At 38.7% G+C, this 21,604-nt stretch overlaps 1 protein-coding gene across 1 annotated transcript; it reads right to left on the reverse strand.

The window, feature by feature from the left end:
• Window positions 1-9,858: 9,858 nt before the first annotated feature.
• On the reverse strand, window positions 9,859-15,526 carry LOC140815224 (uncharacterized). The gene is made up of 2 exons (XM_073174347.1): window positions 15,366-15,526; window positions 9,859-10,137 (listed from the first exon to the last, which is right to left on the reverse strand). Exons 1-2 carry the CDS (start codon window positions 15,474-15,476, stop codon window positions 9,901-9,903), a joined length of 348 nt encoding a protein of 115 aa, XP_073030448.1. The 5' UTR covers window positions 15,477-15,526; the 3' UTR covers window positions 9,859-9,900.
• Window positions 15,527-21,604: the final 6,078 nt, after the last annotated feature.

Raw genomic sequence — 21,604 nt, forward strand, 5'->3', positions numbered from 1 at the left:
CAACTGAATATCGTCAGTCTGCTCTCTACGGATCATGTCCGTCAATGTAGCCCAAATGACCAACGCTGAAAGGCGAGCAATAGTCCCCGGAACTACCAAAGCAATCTCCTCTCTCTGCAAATCCATCAACAATGGCCTCTGAATCAAAGAATTCAAGGAAGAACTCGACTTACGACTCAACGCATCAGCCACAACATTCGCCTTCCCTGGGTGGTAACTGATCGTCACATCATAATCTTTGACAAGCTCTAACCACCTCCTCTGCCGCATATTGAGCTCCTTCTGGGAGAACAGATACTTCAAACTCTCGTGGTCTGTGAAAATCTCACACTTTTCGCCATACAAATAATGTCTCCAAATTTTCAGGGCGAAAAACACAGCTGCCAGCTCTAAATCATGCGTCGGATAATTCCTCTCGTAATCCTTCAACTGGCGAGAAACATAAGCAATGACCTTACCTCGCTGCATCAACACTGCACCAAGGCCTCTCTTCGACGCATCGGTATAGACAACAAAATCCTCAGAACCACAGGGCAATGAAAGAACAGGAGCTGTCGTCAATCTATCCTTCAACTCTTGAAATGCGCTCTGGCAATCGTTGGACCACTCGAACTTCACAGTCTTCCTCGTCATATTGGACAATGGCAGGACAATCTTGGAAAAATCTGAAATGAAACGACGATAATAACCCGCCAAACCAAGGAAACTGCGTACCTCTGAGACAGTGGTAGGAATAGGCCACTTCTGAAGTGCATCAATCTTCACCGGATCAACTGCTATGCCATCCTTCGAAACGACATGGCCTAGAAACGAAATCTGATCCAACCAAAACTCGTACTTCTTCAACTTGGCAAACAGCCTCCTCTCTCTCAACAACTGAAGAACAACTCTGAGATGCTCTGCATGAAGCTCTCTGGTCTTGGAATAGATCAAGATGTCATCGATAAAGACAATGACGAAGCTATCCAGATAAGGCTTGAACACTCGGTTCATCAGATCCATGAAAACCGAAGGGGCATTGGTCAGACCAAAAGACATCACGAGAAACTCATAGTGACCATACCTGGTCCAGAACGCTGTCTTAGGGATATCAGATTCCCTAACCTTCAACTGATAATAGCCAGACCGAAGATCAATCTTTGAAAAGACAGTAGCACCATGGAGCTGGTCAAATAGGTCATCAATCCGTGGCAACGGATACTTGTTCTTGACAGTCACTTTGTTGAGCTCTCTGTAGTCGATACACAGCCGCAACGACCCATCTTTCTTCTTAACAAATAGAACCGGAGCTCCCCAAGGCGAAGAACTCGGACGAATAAAACCCTTGTATAGAAGATCCTGCAACTGCATCTTCAACTCCTTCATCTCGGTAGGAGCCAATCGGTACGGAGCCTTAGAAATAGGAACCGTACCTGGAGCTAAATCAATAACGAACTCAACATCTCTGTCCGGCGGCAAACCCGGAACATCATCCTCAAACACATCAGCAAACTCTCTCACAACATCAATATCATTAATAATCAACTTAACCAAACCATCCACATCCACAATAGAAGCAAGAAACCCATCGCAACCTCTACACAGCAATCTCTCAGCCTCAAGACAAGAAATAAAAGGAAGGACCAGCGAAGTACCTGCACTGGCGAGCATTCCTCCCTTATTGCTATCATCTGCAAAAGTTACCGTCTTAGGAACACAATCGATCACTGCACGGTAAGTCGAAAGCCAATCCATGCCAAGAATAACATCAAAGGCAACCATCGGGATCACAATCAAATCAGCAAAAACCTCTCTATCATCAATACGAACAGGGCATGCATACACAATAGACGTCGGGCACAACACATCCCCCGAAGGCAAAACAACATTGAATTGGAGGGGAAGAACAGAAGGAACTATACCCAAAGATCTCAAAAACAATTCAGACATAAAAGAATGAGTAGCACCAGTGTCTATCAAAGTCGTAGCTACTCTGCCTGAAATCAAAATAGTACTAGAGATCACAGAAGAATCATGATTAATACCTTCCTTAGTCATCGTAAAGATACGACCCTGCACCTTCCCTTGGCTAGCTCCCTTTGGACAATCTCTGGCAATGTGGCCTGCAGTGCCACAACGGTAACAAGAATGAGTGCCAAATCTACACTCTCCTCGATGATGCTTGCCACACTTCGGACACAGCGGCTTCTCGGGATCAACTGGAACTGGCGGTGGTCTAGGACTCGACTCTATCTTGCCTTTCCCTTTGAAACGATCTCTGCCCCTCTGATTCGAGCCCTGGCCTCTCTGAACAACAGCTTGGTGCCTCTCCTGCCTTTCTCTGGTGATGTCCTTCTCATCCTGCTCGGCCAACAATGCCTTGGACACAATCTCCTTGAAAGTCACAGCCTTGGACATGTTGATATCCCATCTAATCTCCGCTCTAAGGCCTCGAATGAAATGACCACCTTTATCCTTGTCGTTAGAAGCAACATACGGAGCAAAGAGACAACCCTCCTCGAACTTCAGAATATACTCGTCAACGTTCAAGCTCCCCTGTCGAAGCTCCAAGAACTCCGTAACCTTCCTCGCTCGAAGTGCATCGGGGAAATACTTGTCATAGAACAACTCTGTAAACTCTGACCACTTCAGGGTCGAAACAGTCACACCAACCTTCGTCGCATTCCACCAAATGCGGGCAGCCTTAACCAACATGAACACTGCACAGCTGATCCTGTCTTTATCCTCGAACTGCAGATGGTCGAAGATGGCTTCAAGCGCCTCGACCCACTCGACAGCCACTAGCGGATCAGTGCTACCTGCGAATTCCGGTGGATCCATCCTCTTGAAAGCAGAAAAGACGGCATCAGTGCCAACTGCCTGAGCTACTTGGCCTCTCACTTGGCCTCTACCCTGTCCTGTTCCTTGCAATCGAAGCAGCTGCTGAATCTGCTCACTATGGACTTTGGCCTGCTCTTTAAGCAACTTGCCGAACTCATCGACAACTCTAGAGGAAGAACTATCCTCACCCTCTACGGCTTTCCTCTTAGGTGGCATATTCTACAATTGCTCACAAGACACCAATCAATAGATAACAATGAATAAATAGATGCAAAGAAAACATACCCGGACAGTTGAAAGTAGACGAAGTCATATGCATTGGTCCGAAGAACACCGCTCTGATACCACTAAATGTGACACCCTGACCCGTAACAATAAAATATACAGCGGAATTTAAAATTTTCTTTAAAATAGGGAAGGAGTTTCAAAATACATTTCATAAAATGTTTACAAAATAAATACATGATCATTCAAATGATTTAACAAAATACAAAATATCATTCTTGTGATCATGTCCCAAAATGATAACAAAATAATATTCCTTCCATCTTCGTATGCATATGACTCCAGGCCACAATCAACGTCCTGGTCCGTCGCTCTTATCTGCATCACATGAAAATAACTGAAATTAGTATAAAAACTCAGCAAGTGGAACTCTTACATAGCAATGATACATAGTATACTCTGTAAAACATGACTTTGAAATCATAAATACCATCAACTCTGAAACATGAATACTGTAGCAATAACATAGCAATAAGATGGTATTTCTCTTTACTCTGGTTGGATTGATATCAATAGTATCTCTGACTGTGGTACTCGTATCCCAAATCGATATAAACCGATAACTCTGAGGGATACAAGCCTATGGACGTTGATCAACTAATTGCATGCAATGCTCTGACTAAGATTAAATCAATCCAATAAAACATTTGAATTCTCAATAGCATTTAAACAATCACTTTGGAAACTATATCTTTTCTCTTGTATTCCCTTTTCAATAAATGAGACATACAATGCCTCTAATAGATATACAATCGAATCAATACGTAACTATGGATCAAATGAAGGGAATAACACTTTGAAATCATTAGAACACCATACATATATAATCATGTGAGCAAAGGGATGAAATTCCACTTACAAACCAATAGAACACCTCCAAACTATACTCTTGGTACACCACCTACAACAATAATCCATAAATAACACCAATATCAACTCTATATCCAAAAATACAAGTCAAATAACCCATTGAACCATCAAAAACATCAACCTATAGCATCTCAATTCCAACACCATGATATAACTCAACCAAAAACTTACCTTAGCTTCCTCTCACCACGTAGAAGCTCGATCTCAACTCGGAAATCCAAACAAATCCATGAATCAAAGCTAGGAAATGAAATGAAATGAAGGAAACCCTTGTTTCTAGAGAGAAATCTCGAAAATGGAGGAAAGGAAAAAGATAAGGTATGGCCAACAACTCCAAAAAGTAACTTAAAATCTCGCCCATACCTAGACCGCGGGTGCGCTGCCACAAGCACCGCGGGTGCGCTAAGCTCACGGCACAACACAATAATTCTGGAACACAAACACCGCGGGTGCGGCGCTGCAACCACTGCGGGTGCGATCATCACCGCGGGTGCGGTCCTTGCACTACCGCGGGTGCGGTCCTGCCACGGCTTTCCAACTCCAAAATCATGAATAGTATACTGCGGGGGCACTCCTCTAAGAGCGCGGGTGCACTCTGGTCACGGCAAATATCAAAACTCAACCAACTAAAATCGATCCGAAACTCTGAAACGAACAACCAACAACAACTAATACCTCAAGACAATAATACCAAGCATACTATAGCCCATAAACACAACTCTAAACATCTAATCACAAAACCCAAATAAATACGAAACTTAAACCGTACCGTACACCGGGCTCGGCTATTACAGGAGGTTTGTAAAAATCTTCCGAAAATGGCTATTCCTCAAGATAAAGATGATCTAGTATTATATACCGATTCCAGTGATTATTGGTAGGCAGCAGTTCTTACTAAGCTCACACCCCTGGGAGAACAACCATGCAGGTATTGTAGCGGTTTATTCTGCGATGTAGAAGCTATAAAATGGCATATAAACGAAAAAGAATTTTATGCAGTAAAAAGAGCTTTTGAAAAATGACCAGTATTTTTACTTGCAAAGAAATTTACTTTGAAAGTTGATAACACACATGTAAAAGCTTTCTTAAGGAATAGAATAGAATCTAAACCTGAGAAGGCAAGATTATTACGATGGCAAGCTCAATGTCAGAATTATATTTTTGATATTGTGATAATAAAATCTCATAAAAATATTCTTGCAGATTTTTTAGCAAGAGATGGACATCGGTGATATCGATGCCATCATCAAGATGCAGAGGTATTTGAGAGAACACCTTGAAATGCTTCAAAACGAGTTTAACAAGCTGGTCTTAAACGCAGAAGTTGCAGGAAGACTACAACAAGCCGATAAGAGAGTTATCTCTGATCGAATTGCAGGATGTTTACAGGCTTATACTCAGTTATGGTCTGTAACACAAAGGCCTATCCTCAAAGGCATTGAGAAGCCATTAATTTCTCAAATGGAGAGTTTTCGAGTACAGGACTCCACGCCTGGAGCAGGGGATTCAAGTACCCCTAGCACAAGTGTTAAGACGTGATCATCTTCTGATGAGTCGTTTAAAACAAAAATTGAAACTCCAGATTTTACTCTTGAGTCTTCAAGTAAACCCTTCACCTCAAAGATTGAAGAGGGAGAGATCAATCTTAGACCCAATATTGACATGGGCAAAACTAAGGTTTGTATTAATGAAACTGCAATTTCTCCATTTCAGGTTTACCAACAGAATTGGGAGAAATTAAAAACAAGAATTGGTATTACCCATCCACCAACAGGGTTGATGTTTCAGGGAAATATCCTAGGGTATGGATGAATTCTAATTCATATTCCAAGGAAGTCAAAGCCTAGTATGAATTCGGGGCTCTTGCCTCAGTTTATACCACATCACCCAGCTTTCTGGAAATTTCAGGACTACCAAAATGGATCCAGGAAGCTGTTCATGAAACCTGGGCAAATAACGATTATTTTCTAGGGGAGATATTCTGGAGCTATACTTTTTCAGTGCAGCACCAGAACCATCAGGGAAAGGCTCACACGAAGCCTTTCATTTTATCAAGTTAAGGAGGCCAGATACAAATATTCAGAAATTCATCAAGGATCCTCCATCAGAAGAAACACCTCTTGTTGATTCAATAACGGAAGACGGCATTTCAACTAGAAGAGCATGGGGTTTATGGGTCTGTCTCCTTCAGATGGACAAAGTCAAGTTTTCATTTAAGTTTTATCAAAATTCTTTAAATGGATCATTCCTTTTAAACACCATGACGGGAAAAACAACAAGTTTTGCAGAAGAAATATTCGAAAAGAAAGGTTGTGCTAAGTGCTGCTGAAGGAATCTGCGTCAGTAATCATCAGTTGCGATCGTGTGGTTGGATTGTGAGGAGCAGTTCGTAAAATACGGTGGATATAACCCGATGGCACTCCGGTCAAAGAGATAAAAGATTTAATTTATTTTACGGAAGCATGATGAGTCATTATTTAAAAAGAAAAATCAATTATTAAAAACTAAGGTTTGAGGGGTATTTTGGGGAATTGGGTTGTAAAACCAAATTTGATATAAAAAAAAAAGGTAAAGAAACCTAAGTTGCCCTTATTCTTTTCAAATTGCAGGCATTAGTTTATTAAAATTTTGAGTACAACCCTTTCAAAGTTTTATATTTGTATCTCCCATACTAGCAACTAGCTGTTTTACACACGCCTACAGTTTTTTATAATTATCTATGGACTAAAATGAAATTTAACAAATTATCGAGAGACTAAAGTACTATTTGAATCGTTGTAATTTAAAAAAAAAATGTTTTTTGAAATTAAAAAAAAAATTAGAAACAAAAATGTAATTTTGATATCAAATGAGGACAAAATTAAGAAAGCAAAAAACGGACAACTTTTTTGTCTCTATTAGAGAGATTTTTAATAAAGTAATAGATGCTCCAACTTATATTTGCTCAACTTATTCTTTCTCTATTTAGAATCTCATTTCTTTGGCTTCAAATCAAAGTAGTTGAAATTTTAGCTAACAAATACTTTTCTATTTATTAAATTTTATGTGGAATACGAAAGACAGATTCTTTTTGTACAACAAATGGTGTCTTTCTTAGGGCTGAATGTAGCTAGATTTTCCTAAACTTCCTATTCTTTGTTACTGTATTTTCTTTAAGTTTGGTGTGGTCTTTATATTGTGGAATGTGGGTCACTCATATATAACCATTTTTTTAGGGTCAAAGCACTACAAGAATAAATGCTTATGGTGACATTCATAAATGTCATTATATTCAATATTTAGTGACATTTAAGTTTTAGTGACACTACAAATTCCCTCTATACCAGTCTCGTCTTAAACTTCCTGACATTTTTTAATGTCATCATAAGATGTTAATGACAACTTCATACGTGTTACTAATTATTCATATAATGACAATTTTAAATGTCATAAAAACTTATGTTTTAAAGACATTTATACATGCCTTGTTATTATAGTAATAATGAAAAATTTATATGTCATTTAAAATCATTTATAATGACAACTAAAAGTGTCGTGTATGTTATTTATAGTGACAATAAAAAAGTCACTAATGATAGGTTATAAGGTTAATTTATAATGTCTCATTATTAATCTGTAATGGCACTTACAAAAGTCTTCTATACTAGTTAGTATATAAAGACAATGAAAATTGTTATTAATAGTTGTTTATAATGATTTTTTGAAATGTCTCCATATGAGTTTTACAATAACATTTTTTTATATACATGAATTAATGTTCTATTGTGACATAAAAAATGTCATGAAATGCCATTGATTTTCGATATTTTCATGATATAACATTCAAGGATATAACAAATTAACATAAATACAAATACAAAATTTTTAAATAGAAATTAAATTGCTAATCAATGACTGTCATTAATTTTGCAATAATTAATGTATAAGACTGACAAATTTGTTACCTCGAAAAACATCTATACCCCAACAAATTTATCAAATGTATCAAATTATTTAGTTTAAGAACTATCAAACAATTAAGTTTTGTAGAACAAAACATAAGCAAACTTGTGACGCATCTTCATTCTTCAACTATCTCATCTTAATCAAAATTCAATATTCTTGTCACCTACAACAAAAATTCATATATTTGTCTGAATGAAATAAAATTAAAGAAGCACAAAATAAAGAGATTAAAATTTAATTCAAACTAGTGAATATCATACCAAATGATAAACTGAAAAATTATTTTTTATCCAAATACACCTAGTAGAAATCTTCCTCATTACTATCAACCGCAAATATAATTGATATTGGTTTAAAAAGATACTAACATGACGGACATAACAATAAATACTAGTTAATTGAAAAGTTGAATATCATACCAAATGACAAGACCAAACTATCATTCCTTCAAGTGTATCTCCAACTTTTTGTAAAAGATCATATGGTCTAATCAAACTCTCTTCCTCCTAGAACTTGTATTTCACACCAATTTGGTGGATGCGAGGCAACCAGTACAGGGGTTGCAACTGACCCATAACACATCACTCCCAGTATCTATCTGCACATAGAAATCTTTAGGAGGATTCCCCAAATTAACCGGGACCAAAAAAAAAGAAGAGAGAAATTGAGAGATTATTTGATATATCAAGAGACCTATACGTGTACATGATCACCAATTTGAGGTCAGCGGTGTCGTAAACTATCAGAACTTTCAAATTAAAATCTTCAGATTTCATATATTTTGTTTCCACAAATATCGATATACAAATTTTAGAAAAAATTATGTAACGTATAGAAAGAATTACGTACGATAAAGCGATGAACTTGAGTTTTATTCTTCTGTCCAATTTCGGTGCACCCTACCAACAAGCCTGTGCTTCAGCTGCCTGATTCAACAGTGGTTCGACTAGAATGACATGATGTGCTTCCAAAAGATTTAGCCCGTTAGCCCCATGCTGAATTGGGAGAAGTAAAACTTGGGCAGACTTGGTATTTGTTTCCTCGTCAATCTTTTTATTATTTTCTTTTGCATGGCTTCTCTGCCCTTGAACTCAATGATGGCAACTTGTGATTTCCTGCAGTGTGTCGCTTTGAGATCAGATAATCGTATCACTGAGAAAGAGGATCTCGTAATTTATAGCACATGACTTTGTTCAGAAAAATTACAACTATGACTGATTTTTACTATTTTATGCCATGTGTTGCATTCCACACGAATATACAAATGAGACCAGTTTAAATTTAGCAATGGATAATGCAAGTAGATCCAAAACATCGAGCATAAATTGCTAGATTTTAAAAAAACTAAAAATGAAAAAAGCAAAGTATTTGAAAGTACGTTCTCGTGAAGTTCTACTTAGGAGCAATAGCATCTTATCAAATTTAATCTTTTGCGTGGAAAAAAATACACCGGCTTGATAAGCTATTTAATGATTCGCATTATCTGATACAGTGCTTTATGGAAACAAACTCTCTATTAACTAGTTTCTCTATAATACAAATTGGAGATGAAATGTAGCATGATTTACTCTTAACATGACTTCAGTTGTCTGACAACAAACAAAAACAGTAAGATCGGCATGTGATTTTTTTCAAAACTCGAGAAAGATGATATATGTATATTTTTTAAAAAACTCAAGTAAAAAATATAGGATTTTCAGGTAATTTTGTATATACTCAAGTAATACCTTGGATGAAATCATATGCCCGTTCAACAAATTAAAATTGATGTATAGATAAATAGGCACCGACCTTCCTCCTTTCATCCTGACATAGCTTATGCTGTTGGTAGCAAAGGCATGCTACAACACATCAAGGACATCATTCCAACTTGAGAAAACAAGAATCTTCTCTGTGGGATCAGTAGAAATAATCCATAAAATCCTCCTTGTCTCTGATATGACAGTTTGCTAAATTTTGAAGATGCAAAGATACATGCAATTAAGATTTGAGAAGGCATATGGTATAGATCATCACTTTCTCCCCAACATCCCTTTTCTTTCCATTATCTTCAGAGCCAGAAGCAGACAAACTTGAGGCCTTGTTAGGCCGTGACAAAGTCCAGTAAAAGTGATTCAGAGCAGACTTCTTCTTTTGAAGGTTAATAGCTTCTTCGACAGATATAATTGACTCACTGTTATTGCTTTTGTTAAGGCGAAATAGCCTCGCTTCGTAAACCTGGTCAAGAGAGAATTTCGATCAAAGGAAATTCAAATATTACATACAGGATTCTCTGTCGATGTTAATAATAGATAACATTAAAATCTATATTTTAGGCAACTATCTATATTTCGCAATGTAAGGACGACTTTGTACGTAACTATACAAAAGATGTAAACAGAAGGAAGTGTCTAGATTGAAATTATTCGTTTGTATTGATAATTAGAAGATTCTTTAAGCAACTAATTTTTAACTTTTGGGGAATAAATGATAGAATTGGTATTCCTTGCTCTTATTCATTCACCCGTAGGTAATATATATAATCTTTACAAACTAAAATTATGGCTAATATTATGGCTACAAATCAGAGATATGGCTAATATTATGGCTACAAATTAGATATATATATATACAGAATATACATATTCTAGAAATAAAAGATTATTGGGATATTTTAATCTTAATACCCCCCTCAAGTTGGAGCATGAAGATCACAAATGCCCAACTTGCCAAGTAGATACAAGAACTGGCGCTTTCCAAGAGCCTTGGTGAATATGTCGGCAAGCTGATCCTCAGTAGACACATGATACGTAGAAATAATACCGTCGCGGATAGCATCACAGACATAATGACAATCAACTTCAATATGCTTTGTACGCTCATGGAAGACGGGATTTTGAGCAATGTAGAGTGCCGACTGACTATCACAGTATAAGCGCATGGCTGGCGAATGCGTGACACCCAAACTTGAAAGCAAAGCTCTGAGCAATTTCAACTCTGAAGTGACTGCGGCCATGGAGCGATACTCGGCTTCTGCAGAAGACCGGGACACCGTATGTTGTTTCTGGGTTTTCCAAGAAATCGGAGAAGATCCGAGAAACACTATCCAACCAGTAAGAGATCGTCTAGTCAAAGGACACGTAGCCCAATCTGAATCACACCAACCTGTTAGAGATAACTCACAATCGGTTCGAAGAAGAATGCCTTGAACCCGGACACCCTTTTAAGTAACGGACCGTACGGAGCGCCGCATCCCATTGATCCTGACGAGGGTGTTGCATAAACTGAGCCAAGATATGAACTGTATAAACCAAGTCAGGACGGGTGGAGGATAAGTAAATGAGACGACCCTCAAGTCGTCTATACCGGTCAGGATCGGCGAGCAAAGGGCCTTTGGCGAGAGCCAATGTGTGATTCTGCTCGATTGGAAAGCCAACGGGACGTGACCCCAATAAGCCAGTTTCAGCAATAATATCAAGAGTGTATTTTCGTTGACACAAGAAGATGCCCTCTGAATTACGAGCAACCTCAATACCAAGAAAATAATTTAGGACACCCAAATCTTTCATATGGAAACACTCATGCAAATATGCCTTGAAATGGTCAATGGCGGAAGCATCATTACCAGAAATGATGAGATCATCAACATACACAAGAACATTAAGTTGAACCGATCCTTGATGTAGAGTAAACAGAGAATAATCTGAATAAGATTGAAGGAAACCATAGGTCTTCAAAGAAGCAGCTAGCTTAGCAAACCAACACCGCGGAGCCTGTCGTAGACCATACAAAGACTTCTTAAGACGACACACTAAGCCAGGAATGCGAACGTTGAAGCCAGGAGGAAGTTTCATGTAAACTTCTTCATCAAGATCACCATGCAGAAACGCATTATGAACATCCATCTGATGCAAAGCCCAATTCTTTACCGCTGCAACTGCTAAGAAGGCACGAATAGTGACCATTTTCGCAACTGGAGCAAAAGTTTCGTTATAATCAACCCCCTCAACTTGACGGTTGCCGAAAACAACCAGACGGGCCTTAAGACGCTCTATTTGCCCATCTGCATGGTATTTAGTTTTGTATACCCATTTAGAACCAAGAGCCTTTTTATGAGGAGGCAAAACTGTCATTTCCCAAGTGCCATTAGATTCTAAAGCATCAATTTCTTTCTGCATAGCCTCGCGCCAACCTTCATGTTGCATAGCTTCTTTAAAAGAACGCGGCTCAATGCCCTCAGTGATAGCTGCAAGGAAAGCACGGTGTCTTGGAGAAAACTTATTACAATTCACATAATGTGCTATAGGATAAGAAGTACCTGAGGAGCTAGTAGAGGACGGTGAACACTCAGATGGACTCGAAGTTTGAACAGTGTGGGTAACAAAGTCACGAAGAAGAACAGAGGGACGCTTATCCCGCAACCCGCGCCCCAAGGCATCGGCACATGTAGGAGGAGACGAAAGTGCAGGGGGCACGGGAGGCAATGTGGGTTCCAATACAGTATAAGTCCCAATCGCAGGGAGCTGTGGGGTCATCAACCAAAACAGATTCCAAGTCATCCAAAAGAGCAACATCAATCCCCACATTAGAATCAGGCGGCGACGAGAAAGAAGCACACTTGAGAAGTAGAGACAGTCTGGTAGGGAAATTCATTTTCATGAAACTTTACATCTCTGGAAACAAAGATGTCACCTGTCTGAATGTCATAAAATTTCCACCCTTTCTTCCCATGTGGATAACCAATAAAAATACACTTCCTACTTCGAGGAGCAAATTTATTACCTTTGGCCTTTTGATTGTGTGCAAAAGCTAAACAACCAAAAACCTTAAGTTCATCAAAATCTGGTGCCTTGCCAAAGAGAATTTCAAAAGGAGTTTTATTTTGGAGCAAGCCAGACGAAGTTCTGTTAATGAGATACACCGCACCAAGCACACATTCCCCCCAAAAGATAATAGGAAGATTGCCTTGAAACATCAAAGCACGACCCACATTAAGAATATGTTGATGTTTGCGTTCCACACGACCATTTTGTTTAGGAGTCCCAACGCAAGATGTTTGAAAAATAATGCCATGTGTATCAAAATAATCCAACATACATTTAAACTCCGTACCATTGTCACTGCGTATTAATTTGACATGTGTTTCAAACTGGCGGGCAATCATAGAAAGAAACGAAAAAAAAAACTTGATAAACTTGTGTTTTTGAACGCAATAAATAAACCCATACAGCTCTTGAAAAATCATCCACCAAAGTCAAAAAATAATGTGCTCCACATGAAGAGGATATAGTGTTCTGGCCCCATAAATCACAATGAATGAGTTCAAAAATTCGGCTGGCTTTATTATCACTAACATGGGAAACTATCACGTTTATGTTTTGCTTGAGGACAAACATCATATGCTTTATTCAATTTCTTTCTAGATGTACTGGAAGAAATTGCCGGAACTAACTTGACTACTCTATCTGACGGATGCCCCAGACGACGATGCCACAACTCAAAATCCGAAATCTCTGGAACCGTTACCACACACACTGTAGGAATCCGCCGAAAATAATAGAGTCCATCCTTACGTTCACCGTCTCCAATCAGTGAATTGTAAAATACATAAAGAAGCAGTGAATTGTAAAATACATTTAGAATCATCAATTAGTTGTGACACCGAGATTAAGTTGAAATGGAACTGTGGTACAAATAAAACATTCTTAAGTATCAACCCATCAGTCAACAAAACGCGGCCAGCCTTAGTAGCAATGGCATGTGCGCCGTTAGGTAACCCAACAGAACATTGTGGAATATGATGAGTGTCTGTCAAACATGATTCAATGCCAGTAACATGGTGAGAAGCACCAGTATCAATAATCCAAGAAAGGAAGAGAGCTCACCCATCATCTGATCATGCTGGCGAGTATTTATCATATTTAATAAAATCTGAACCTGTTCCGGTTTTAAATCATGCATAGAGAGGCCAGGAGACTCATGAGATGAATCCACTGAAACGATCCCCCCACCTGTCACATCATTGGAAGCCACGACAATGGCAGCCGCGGCTTTAGGTCGACCACGAGGAGCATTTGGAGGAGCCGCAAGAGATGGTTGTGCATTGGGCCGTGCACGGCCTTGGACTCCACGGTTCCGATCTTCCCACCAATCCGATATCCATGAATTTTTTGAAACAAGAATCGTTATCATGACCCGGTCGCTTACAAGCAGAGCAATACAATTTGGATTTATCAAGACGGGTAAAACGAGCCTTGGGTTGTGCAGTTTGGAGAGCAAACGCATGGATTTCCTCCTTGTCCGCTCTATCTCGAGCAGTACCCCGAGACTTTTCTTCCTGTAGGCATGCTTGATACACACGATCGAGATCAGGTAAAGGAGAGGTGGACAACAAATTCGAGCGTACCGTTGCATATAACTCATCGTTAATGCCAATGAGAAATTGATGGAGTTTCTCCTCCTCCCGATCCGCAGCGAATCGACCAGCAACATCACAGGTACAATTACCACATTCACACGCATGGAGAGGCTTGAGACGATCCAATTCATCATACAATCCCATCAAACGAGTATAATAATCATCAATAGACATATTCGAAATTTGCCTACAGTTGGTAATATCGGCCCTCAATTGTTGAAGACGAGGACCGTTGGCCACGCAAAAACGCTTCTCAAGATAATCCCAAAGGCGTTTTGCTTCATCATGAAAAGGAATGGAGGCGGCCAATTTCAGATCAAGAGTCCGCGTGATCCATGAGACAAGCATAGAATTGACAGTGTCCCAATCGAGTTGTTTCTTCTTCTCCGTCGGTTTGGTGATTGTCCCATCAACAAACACAAACTTTCGACGAGCTTTCAAAGACAGCTTAATTGCACGAGCCTAGACAATATAATTTTCAGTAGAAAGGATCACGTGTGTGATCATATTTCCAGGTTGATCTCCAGACCCAAGATAATAGGGAGAGTTGGGATCAATTTTGCCGTCGTCGGCCATGATGAGAAGAATCGGAGAAAGAGGCTGAGTATGATAGCTGAAGAAATCGAAAAAGAGGAAAAAAATTGGTAAGAGCTTGCTAGGCTGCTAGGGCTCTGATACCATGATAGAATTGGTATTCCTTGCTCTTATTCATTCACCCGTAGGTAATATATATAATCATTACAAACTAAAATTATGGCTAATATTATGGCTACAAATCAAAGATATGGCTAATATTATGGCTACAAATCAGATATATATATATATATACAGAATATACATATTCTAAAAATAAAAGATTATTGAGATATTTTAATCTTAATAATAAATGACATAAGCATCAAGAAAATCCAGGTAACACTCCATATTGATTCATATTTTGCATTCATAAAATTAATTCATAATTCATGACCAAAAATTGAAATCCTAAAAGCCTGGCCGTAATGCTCTTCGGATTGAATAGAAGAAAGACTAGTGCGTAATTGGAAACCTGAAATATTTCATCCAACTCACAATGGGTGCATGCAAGACCATCAAAGTCAGTATAGCATAAAGCACAGTGTCTCACATGAATAACATCCTCCTCCCTGGGATTTTCCATGGCTTCATCAATTTCCAAGAGTTTATTCAACAAAGTTTTCCTCGACTCTTCTAGAGCATCCAAACCAGTTTGAATATGGTATTTTACAGTAGTTATGCTGTGTAACCTGTTATCTACACAAAATAAAACAGTAAGTTGGTAACTAACTTCATTTAATCTACATTTATGCTAATAGAAACACGTAATTCAAAATAGCCCTAATCTCAAGACATTTAGTGTCAGTTTTTCCAATTAACAAACCACCAAAAATGATATGGTTTTTCTTATACAAGTAAAGGTGAGAAAATACGTGTCCAGAACCCTAGATAGTAAAAAATACGTTTGTTCTCCATATCTCTATCACTTGGGCTTGATAGTAAGGTGATTCATGGCATATCTATCATAAATTCATACATTAATTAAACCCAAATAACTGAAAGATCAAATTTAACACTGATTTCTCCAAACTGAAAGATCATAAATTCCCTAACCTTAACACTGCATTCTCCAAATAGGGCTCTTCTTCACCCTGTTCTTCTGATCCGTGGCATAGAAGATGGTGCAAGGTTAGGGAAACTAGGTAGCTGGCTGCTGCGCTCTTAACTTCGGCAGCTGGGTTTGACGTGCGGCGGAAGAAGCTGGAAAGAAGGAGATGCTCGATGGAAGGCTGGGGAGAAATTAGAGATGGTGTTACGAGATGAGGGATTATTCCATCCTAACCTGCACCCACCCTGCAGGCACTGCAGCGGTACATCGAAGCGGTACATCGAAGGGTCGGAAATTTTTCTGGCCCAATTTTTTTTTTTTTTTTCATGAAGTAGAATCCCAACTATTTATATGGGACGTAAGCACTGCCTCCATACCCAGGATCGAACGAACCCGGGATGAGCTTTTGGGAAAATGGGTTGGGCTTTTTCTTTTTCCCTTATGACTAGGGGTGGGAAAAAAATACCGAACTTACCGAAAAATCGGGATACCGAAAATTTCGGTACGGTATCAAAATTTTCGGTATCGGTATGTAATATTTTTTTTCCGGTATTTCGGTACCGAAAATAATTTTTTTTATTTTTTTTTTAAAAATTGAGAAGACGGCGTGGAGAGCAAGGTAAATCTTTTGGGGAGAAAAATAGATAAAATAAATGTGAGAATATTTGGGTTGGATAAATATTGGAGGAGGGAAAATAATTGTTTCCCTCAATATAAAAAATAGCATTAATTAAAAATGTAAGGATAACTAATCTAATATGTTTTTTATTTTACACATTATTAATTTTTTATAAGTGTCATTATTAAGTATTTGTAACAATATTTAATTAAAAGTAGCTACAAAAAAGTGTTACAATAGTCATTTATTGTTGTAGTGAAGCTAACAGAGAATATGTAGATACCGTTTCCAAAAACTGTAAGAGAAAGCATATCAAGGCGTAAACCAACCGTTTAATTTCACGATTCGCAAAATCAATCAGATCCTTAGCTTGACTGAAACGGTAATTTAGCATTTATTCATATGTTGTTTTACCTTTCCTTAAATTCCAAGAGTAAGTGCTAATAAAAACACATTTTCATTCACAATTTAAATCTTTTTGGCTAAAAGCTAGGCTGAAAATAACTGATTCACAGCACTTGTATATACTTTTTAGCATGTCCAAGTTGTGCCAAATCTTGTGGAGCTGCTTATGGATATGAATTCACTTGCTTTTACTGCAACGATGTTTTCCCGGACCTAAAACCACAGTAAATTACACTTGTACCCTGAAAACCTAAACCAATTACTAACATAATACCTAATACTCCAAGCACATATATCTGATGGAACTGCAAGTTTGACTGTCTATGTGAAACACCGGGAAGCATAAATTTTATTAGGTATGATAGGTGAAGAGCTCGTAGAAGCAAACCAAGGGTTATATTCAGTTGCAACCAGTTCAATTCAATAAAAGACACTTATAATTTTTTAACTTTTTTTTTTAAAATCTAAAACAGGAAAGACATTTTAGTCCCAATTCCATTAATGAAAAATTCAAAGATTTTCAATTCATTTTCTAAGTTAGGACATCAAGGAACGAAGCGAGAGGGAGAATATTCATGCGAAATACAATCATAGCGTGTCTTCCATCATATGAATCATCAACAGCATCGCGCAGCTATGAAGAAAAGAACTTGTCTTTACATGTTCAAAAAGATTTGCTGACAGGTATATCCATGCCTGAATCTCAACCAAGCACTTCAAACACACAGAAAAGAGCATATTCCAACAACTCTGGTCGAGCATCAAATCAGTTCAACTGCCAAAAGAAGCCTCGACTTTGAAGGAGATATAACACAGAAAGGCCCAAAGCATGCTTAAAAAAGACCGAGGTACTTACATTGTGTACACTTTTATAATTGCTTTGTTTGCAATTTTTTAAAGATGTTATTATCTAAATGATTTAAACGTCCAGGCTCTTCAAAAACACATATGATGGAGTGGAACAAAAAAATTAGTATGTATATCTAAAACGTGTCTATTGCTTACTTTTTGACAAACACAACGTCGTAGTATATAGTGTTCATATTTTTCTTGGTGGTAGTTGGCTGAATCATCCTTTTTTTAATGTTCAACAGACGTAAGGCCTCGTAGGTTCAATCGTCATCTGATTATATTGTAACGTAAACCATTTTAAAAGTGCGGAAATATTTTTTTTTAAAGCTCACATTTTCAAAAATAACATTTAAAATGTATCGCATGCATGCGCTCTACAGAAAAATACAACATTTAAAATGATTTTAAATATTTGAAAATAAAAGTCATCCAAAATCATACGTAAACTTAAACTGAATAAAAATAAAATAATCGACGTATGAAAATGTTTATCTCTCCTCAAATCTCATAAAACATAATGCGGAAAACATGTGGTCCTCGGGTCGTGTCATCACACCAGTTCTGCCTACTCAGAGTTCGGCACCTCCAGTCCCTCTCATTATTAAGCTCACCTGCATCATACACGCCTAGTGAGTCTAAAGACTCAACACACCTGAACCGTTATAGCAAATACATATACATAGCACACAGCAGTGAAAAATACCAAACTCGACATACCTTTCGTGAACTTTAAAAAAAAGCTTAACATAAACGTGTCGTGTAAAATCATGACGTGTCAAAACAGCTCATCATTAATCATCGTCCATCATTCATCGTTTATCATTCATCGTTCATCATTCATCATTTATCATTTATCATTTATCATTGGTGAATTCAGTTCATTAGAAATTCAGTTCATTAGATGTGACTATCGTACATCATTTACGATGGATCCATCATACATAGAACCGCGGTACCCGACGGCTGTCGGACATCAGTGACAGGATCACCCATCCACTGTGCCTAGGCCTCATCATCATCATTTACATATACGTCTTAAACATTTACATATACTTCGATAGTCACAACTAATTCCCATCATTCAAAATATTACCAACATTTAAAATATCATAAATTTGTGCTCAGGGCGCTTGCCAGGACGAAAATCTCACCTCGGGTGCAAAATGAACATTTTTCCCCTGGAAACCCAAAAATTATCGTTTCATCCGTGGACCTCTAAAATTGACCCGAAGCTTACCAAACTCCTTAAAATATCCCAAAACATTTTTAAAAGTGTTCTTAGACTGTAAACTCGAGCCAAAATCAGAACTTAACCGACTCGTTTAAGAACTTAGACCGAGGGTCCCGGTTTTAATCTGAAACGACTCGAAACTTACCCGAAATTTTCCCAACATACCATTATATCTTAAAAACACTATGAAGCTCATTACCACAATATTAGGCCCAAAACTCTCGGCCCTTCTTGTTATGCCACCTCATGCACTACCCTTTCCCAAAACTCACGCCTCTACCCTCAACCCGTACGCACCAATCACGAGCCCACACACCAGGGACTTAGATCAGAACCTAAGGTACCTAACCGACTCAAACCACCGCCCCCATGCACACTCCTACCAGCCACGAACCGAGAATGTGAGGCCCGGGGCCAAAGAGAGCAGGGGGTGATCGCCGGTGCCATCAGTTGAACGGAAAATGAGCGGCTCCTGGCAGGCTTCTAGGTGGAGGGAACATGAATGAACCGACCCACACGGGAATGAGAGGGATTCCGAGACTGTTCAATGTAATGGACTATACAGTTGAAGAGGGCTTAAAAGATTTGATTAGTACTACTCATATCACGAAGGTTCATCTTCTTTTCGGTAGCTCATCACATAAGAACTCCAAAGTTAAGCGTGCTTGACTTGGAGCAATTTTGGGATGGGTGACCTCCATGGGAAGTTTCCTAGGGTGCGTGTAAGTGAGGACATAAGCACGCTGGAAAGACCCGTCTTGACACAGTGAGGACAGTCCTTGAATCTAGGGCGTTACAAGTGGTATCAGAGCAGACCTCTCTTAGTACGGTGTGGTTCGGGGACGAACCAAGCGGAAGCTGGTGGGCATGTGAGGCCCGGGGCCAAAGAGGGCGGGGGGTGATCGCCGGTGCCATCAGTTGCACGGACAATGAGCGGCTCCTGGCAGGTTTCTAGGTGGAGGGAACATGAATGGACTGTACAGTTGAAGAGGGCTTAAAAGATTTGATTAGTACTACTCATATCACGAAGGTGCATCTTCTTTTCGGTAGCTTATCACATAAGAACTCCAAAGTTAAGCGTACTTGACTTGGGGCAATTTTGGGATAGGTGACCTCCTGGGAAGTTTTCCAGGGTGCTTGTGATTGAGGACATAAGCACGTTGGAAAGATTCATCTTGGTACAGTGAGGACAGTCGTCGAATCTGGGGCGTTAAAGAGAATCAATAACATGCCTCGTACCGAGAAAAAATGCATCACTACCTGTCCTGACCGGTTTCCCATCACTCCAACATGGTTTGAGCCGTTCCACACCCCAACTCAGACCCACCAGGGCCTGGTCCAGGGCTAGGGAGGGCCCTCGCACAGCTGGTGTAGCAGGAAACTATGGATCGAAGCTTCTTCCCCTCACACCCGACCGGCTCTCAAACTTCACCATTAAAACCTGAACGACTACACACCAACACCTAAACATCTACCACCATGGACTATCCAGACCCTTTACAACCTTATGCAGCAGCCCCTTGCACCACATATCAGAAAAACCGTGAGTCACACTCTTAGAAATGAAGCACGCCGAAAAACTGAAAGGATCTTACATGGAAATGCTTAGATCGAAACATTTTATGCATGAACAATATCATCAGTAAATTACACGGTTATGATGCAGAAAAAATGGTGCAAAACGTGCCTGATGATGCTATAGAAACACAACGAGACGATAGAACCGCAGCCGAGGAGAAAGCTTTTCGCTAGAAGTGAAAAATGGCATAACCGACAACTTGCACTAGCAATTCACGAGAGGAATTGTTAGTGGGGGAGGTGGGCGGCTACTGAAACTTAATTAGGTTTAGTGGGGAGCTAGGGAGGTAATTATGGGTTAAATATAAGGTTTAGGATTAATTAAATGGACCCTAAATGCTAATCAAAAGTTTAAAAATGATTTTAAGCCCAGAAAGCTTAAAAGTAGGCCCATTAAATCCAAACACACTCCCGAAAAATATTTCGTGTTGAAAATATTTTGAAAATATTAGCCGAACCCTTAAAAAGTCCACCAAATCGATAAAATTTGCATACCGTTAAAAATAAAATCTTGCGGATAAAAATACCCAAATAAAATCCCATTATTGAAAATACCCTTAAAAACGTTTTAAATTAATTTATAAAAATAGTTCGTATAATAAAATAATTTTTCTGAAAAATATCCGGTCTCCGTTCCTCGTTCGAGCGTGAAATGCATCTAGAAACCCTAATGCATGAAATTTTAAAATTTCATGAACTAAATCCTATCATGCAATAATTATGGATAAAATGGATAAAATAATTAAACACAAATTAATAAAATAAACATACATTTAATGATTTAAAACAAATTAATAAAATACCAAAGATATTTAATAACTTGCATGCATGTGGTTCTCGTAGACCTTCAGAATTTCGGGACGTTACATATATTGTCGGAGATATTGTGAAGCAGAGTTAGCCAAAATAATGCTAGGGATGATGGATCAGTTATTGATGAACTAAAAAAAATTCATAAGCTCACTGGTAGTTTGATTA

Source organism: Primulina eburnea, chromosome 15 (assembly GCF_022965805.1).
Source record: "Primulina eburnea isolate SZY01 chromosome 15, ASM2296580v1, whole genome shotgun sequence".
In the NCBI taxonomy this organism is placed as follows: domain Eukaryota; kingdom Viridiplantae; phylum Streptophyta; class Magnoliopsida; order Lamiales; family Gesneriaceae; genus Primulina; species Primulina eburnea.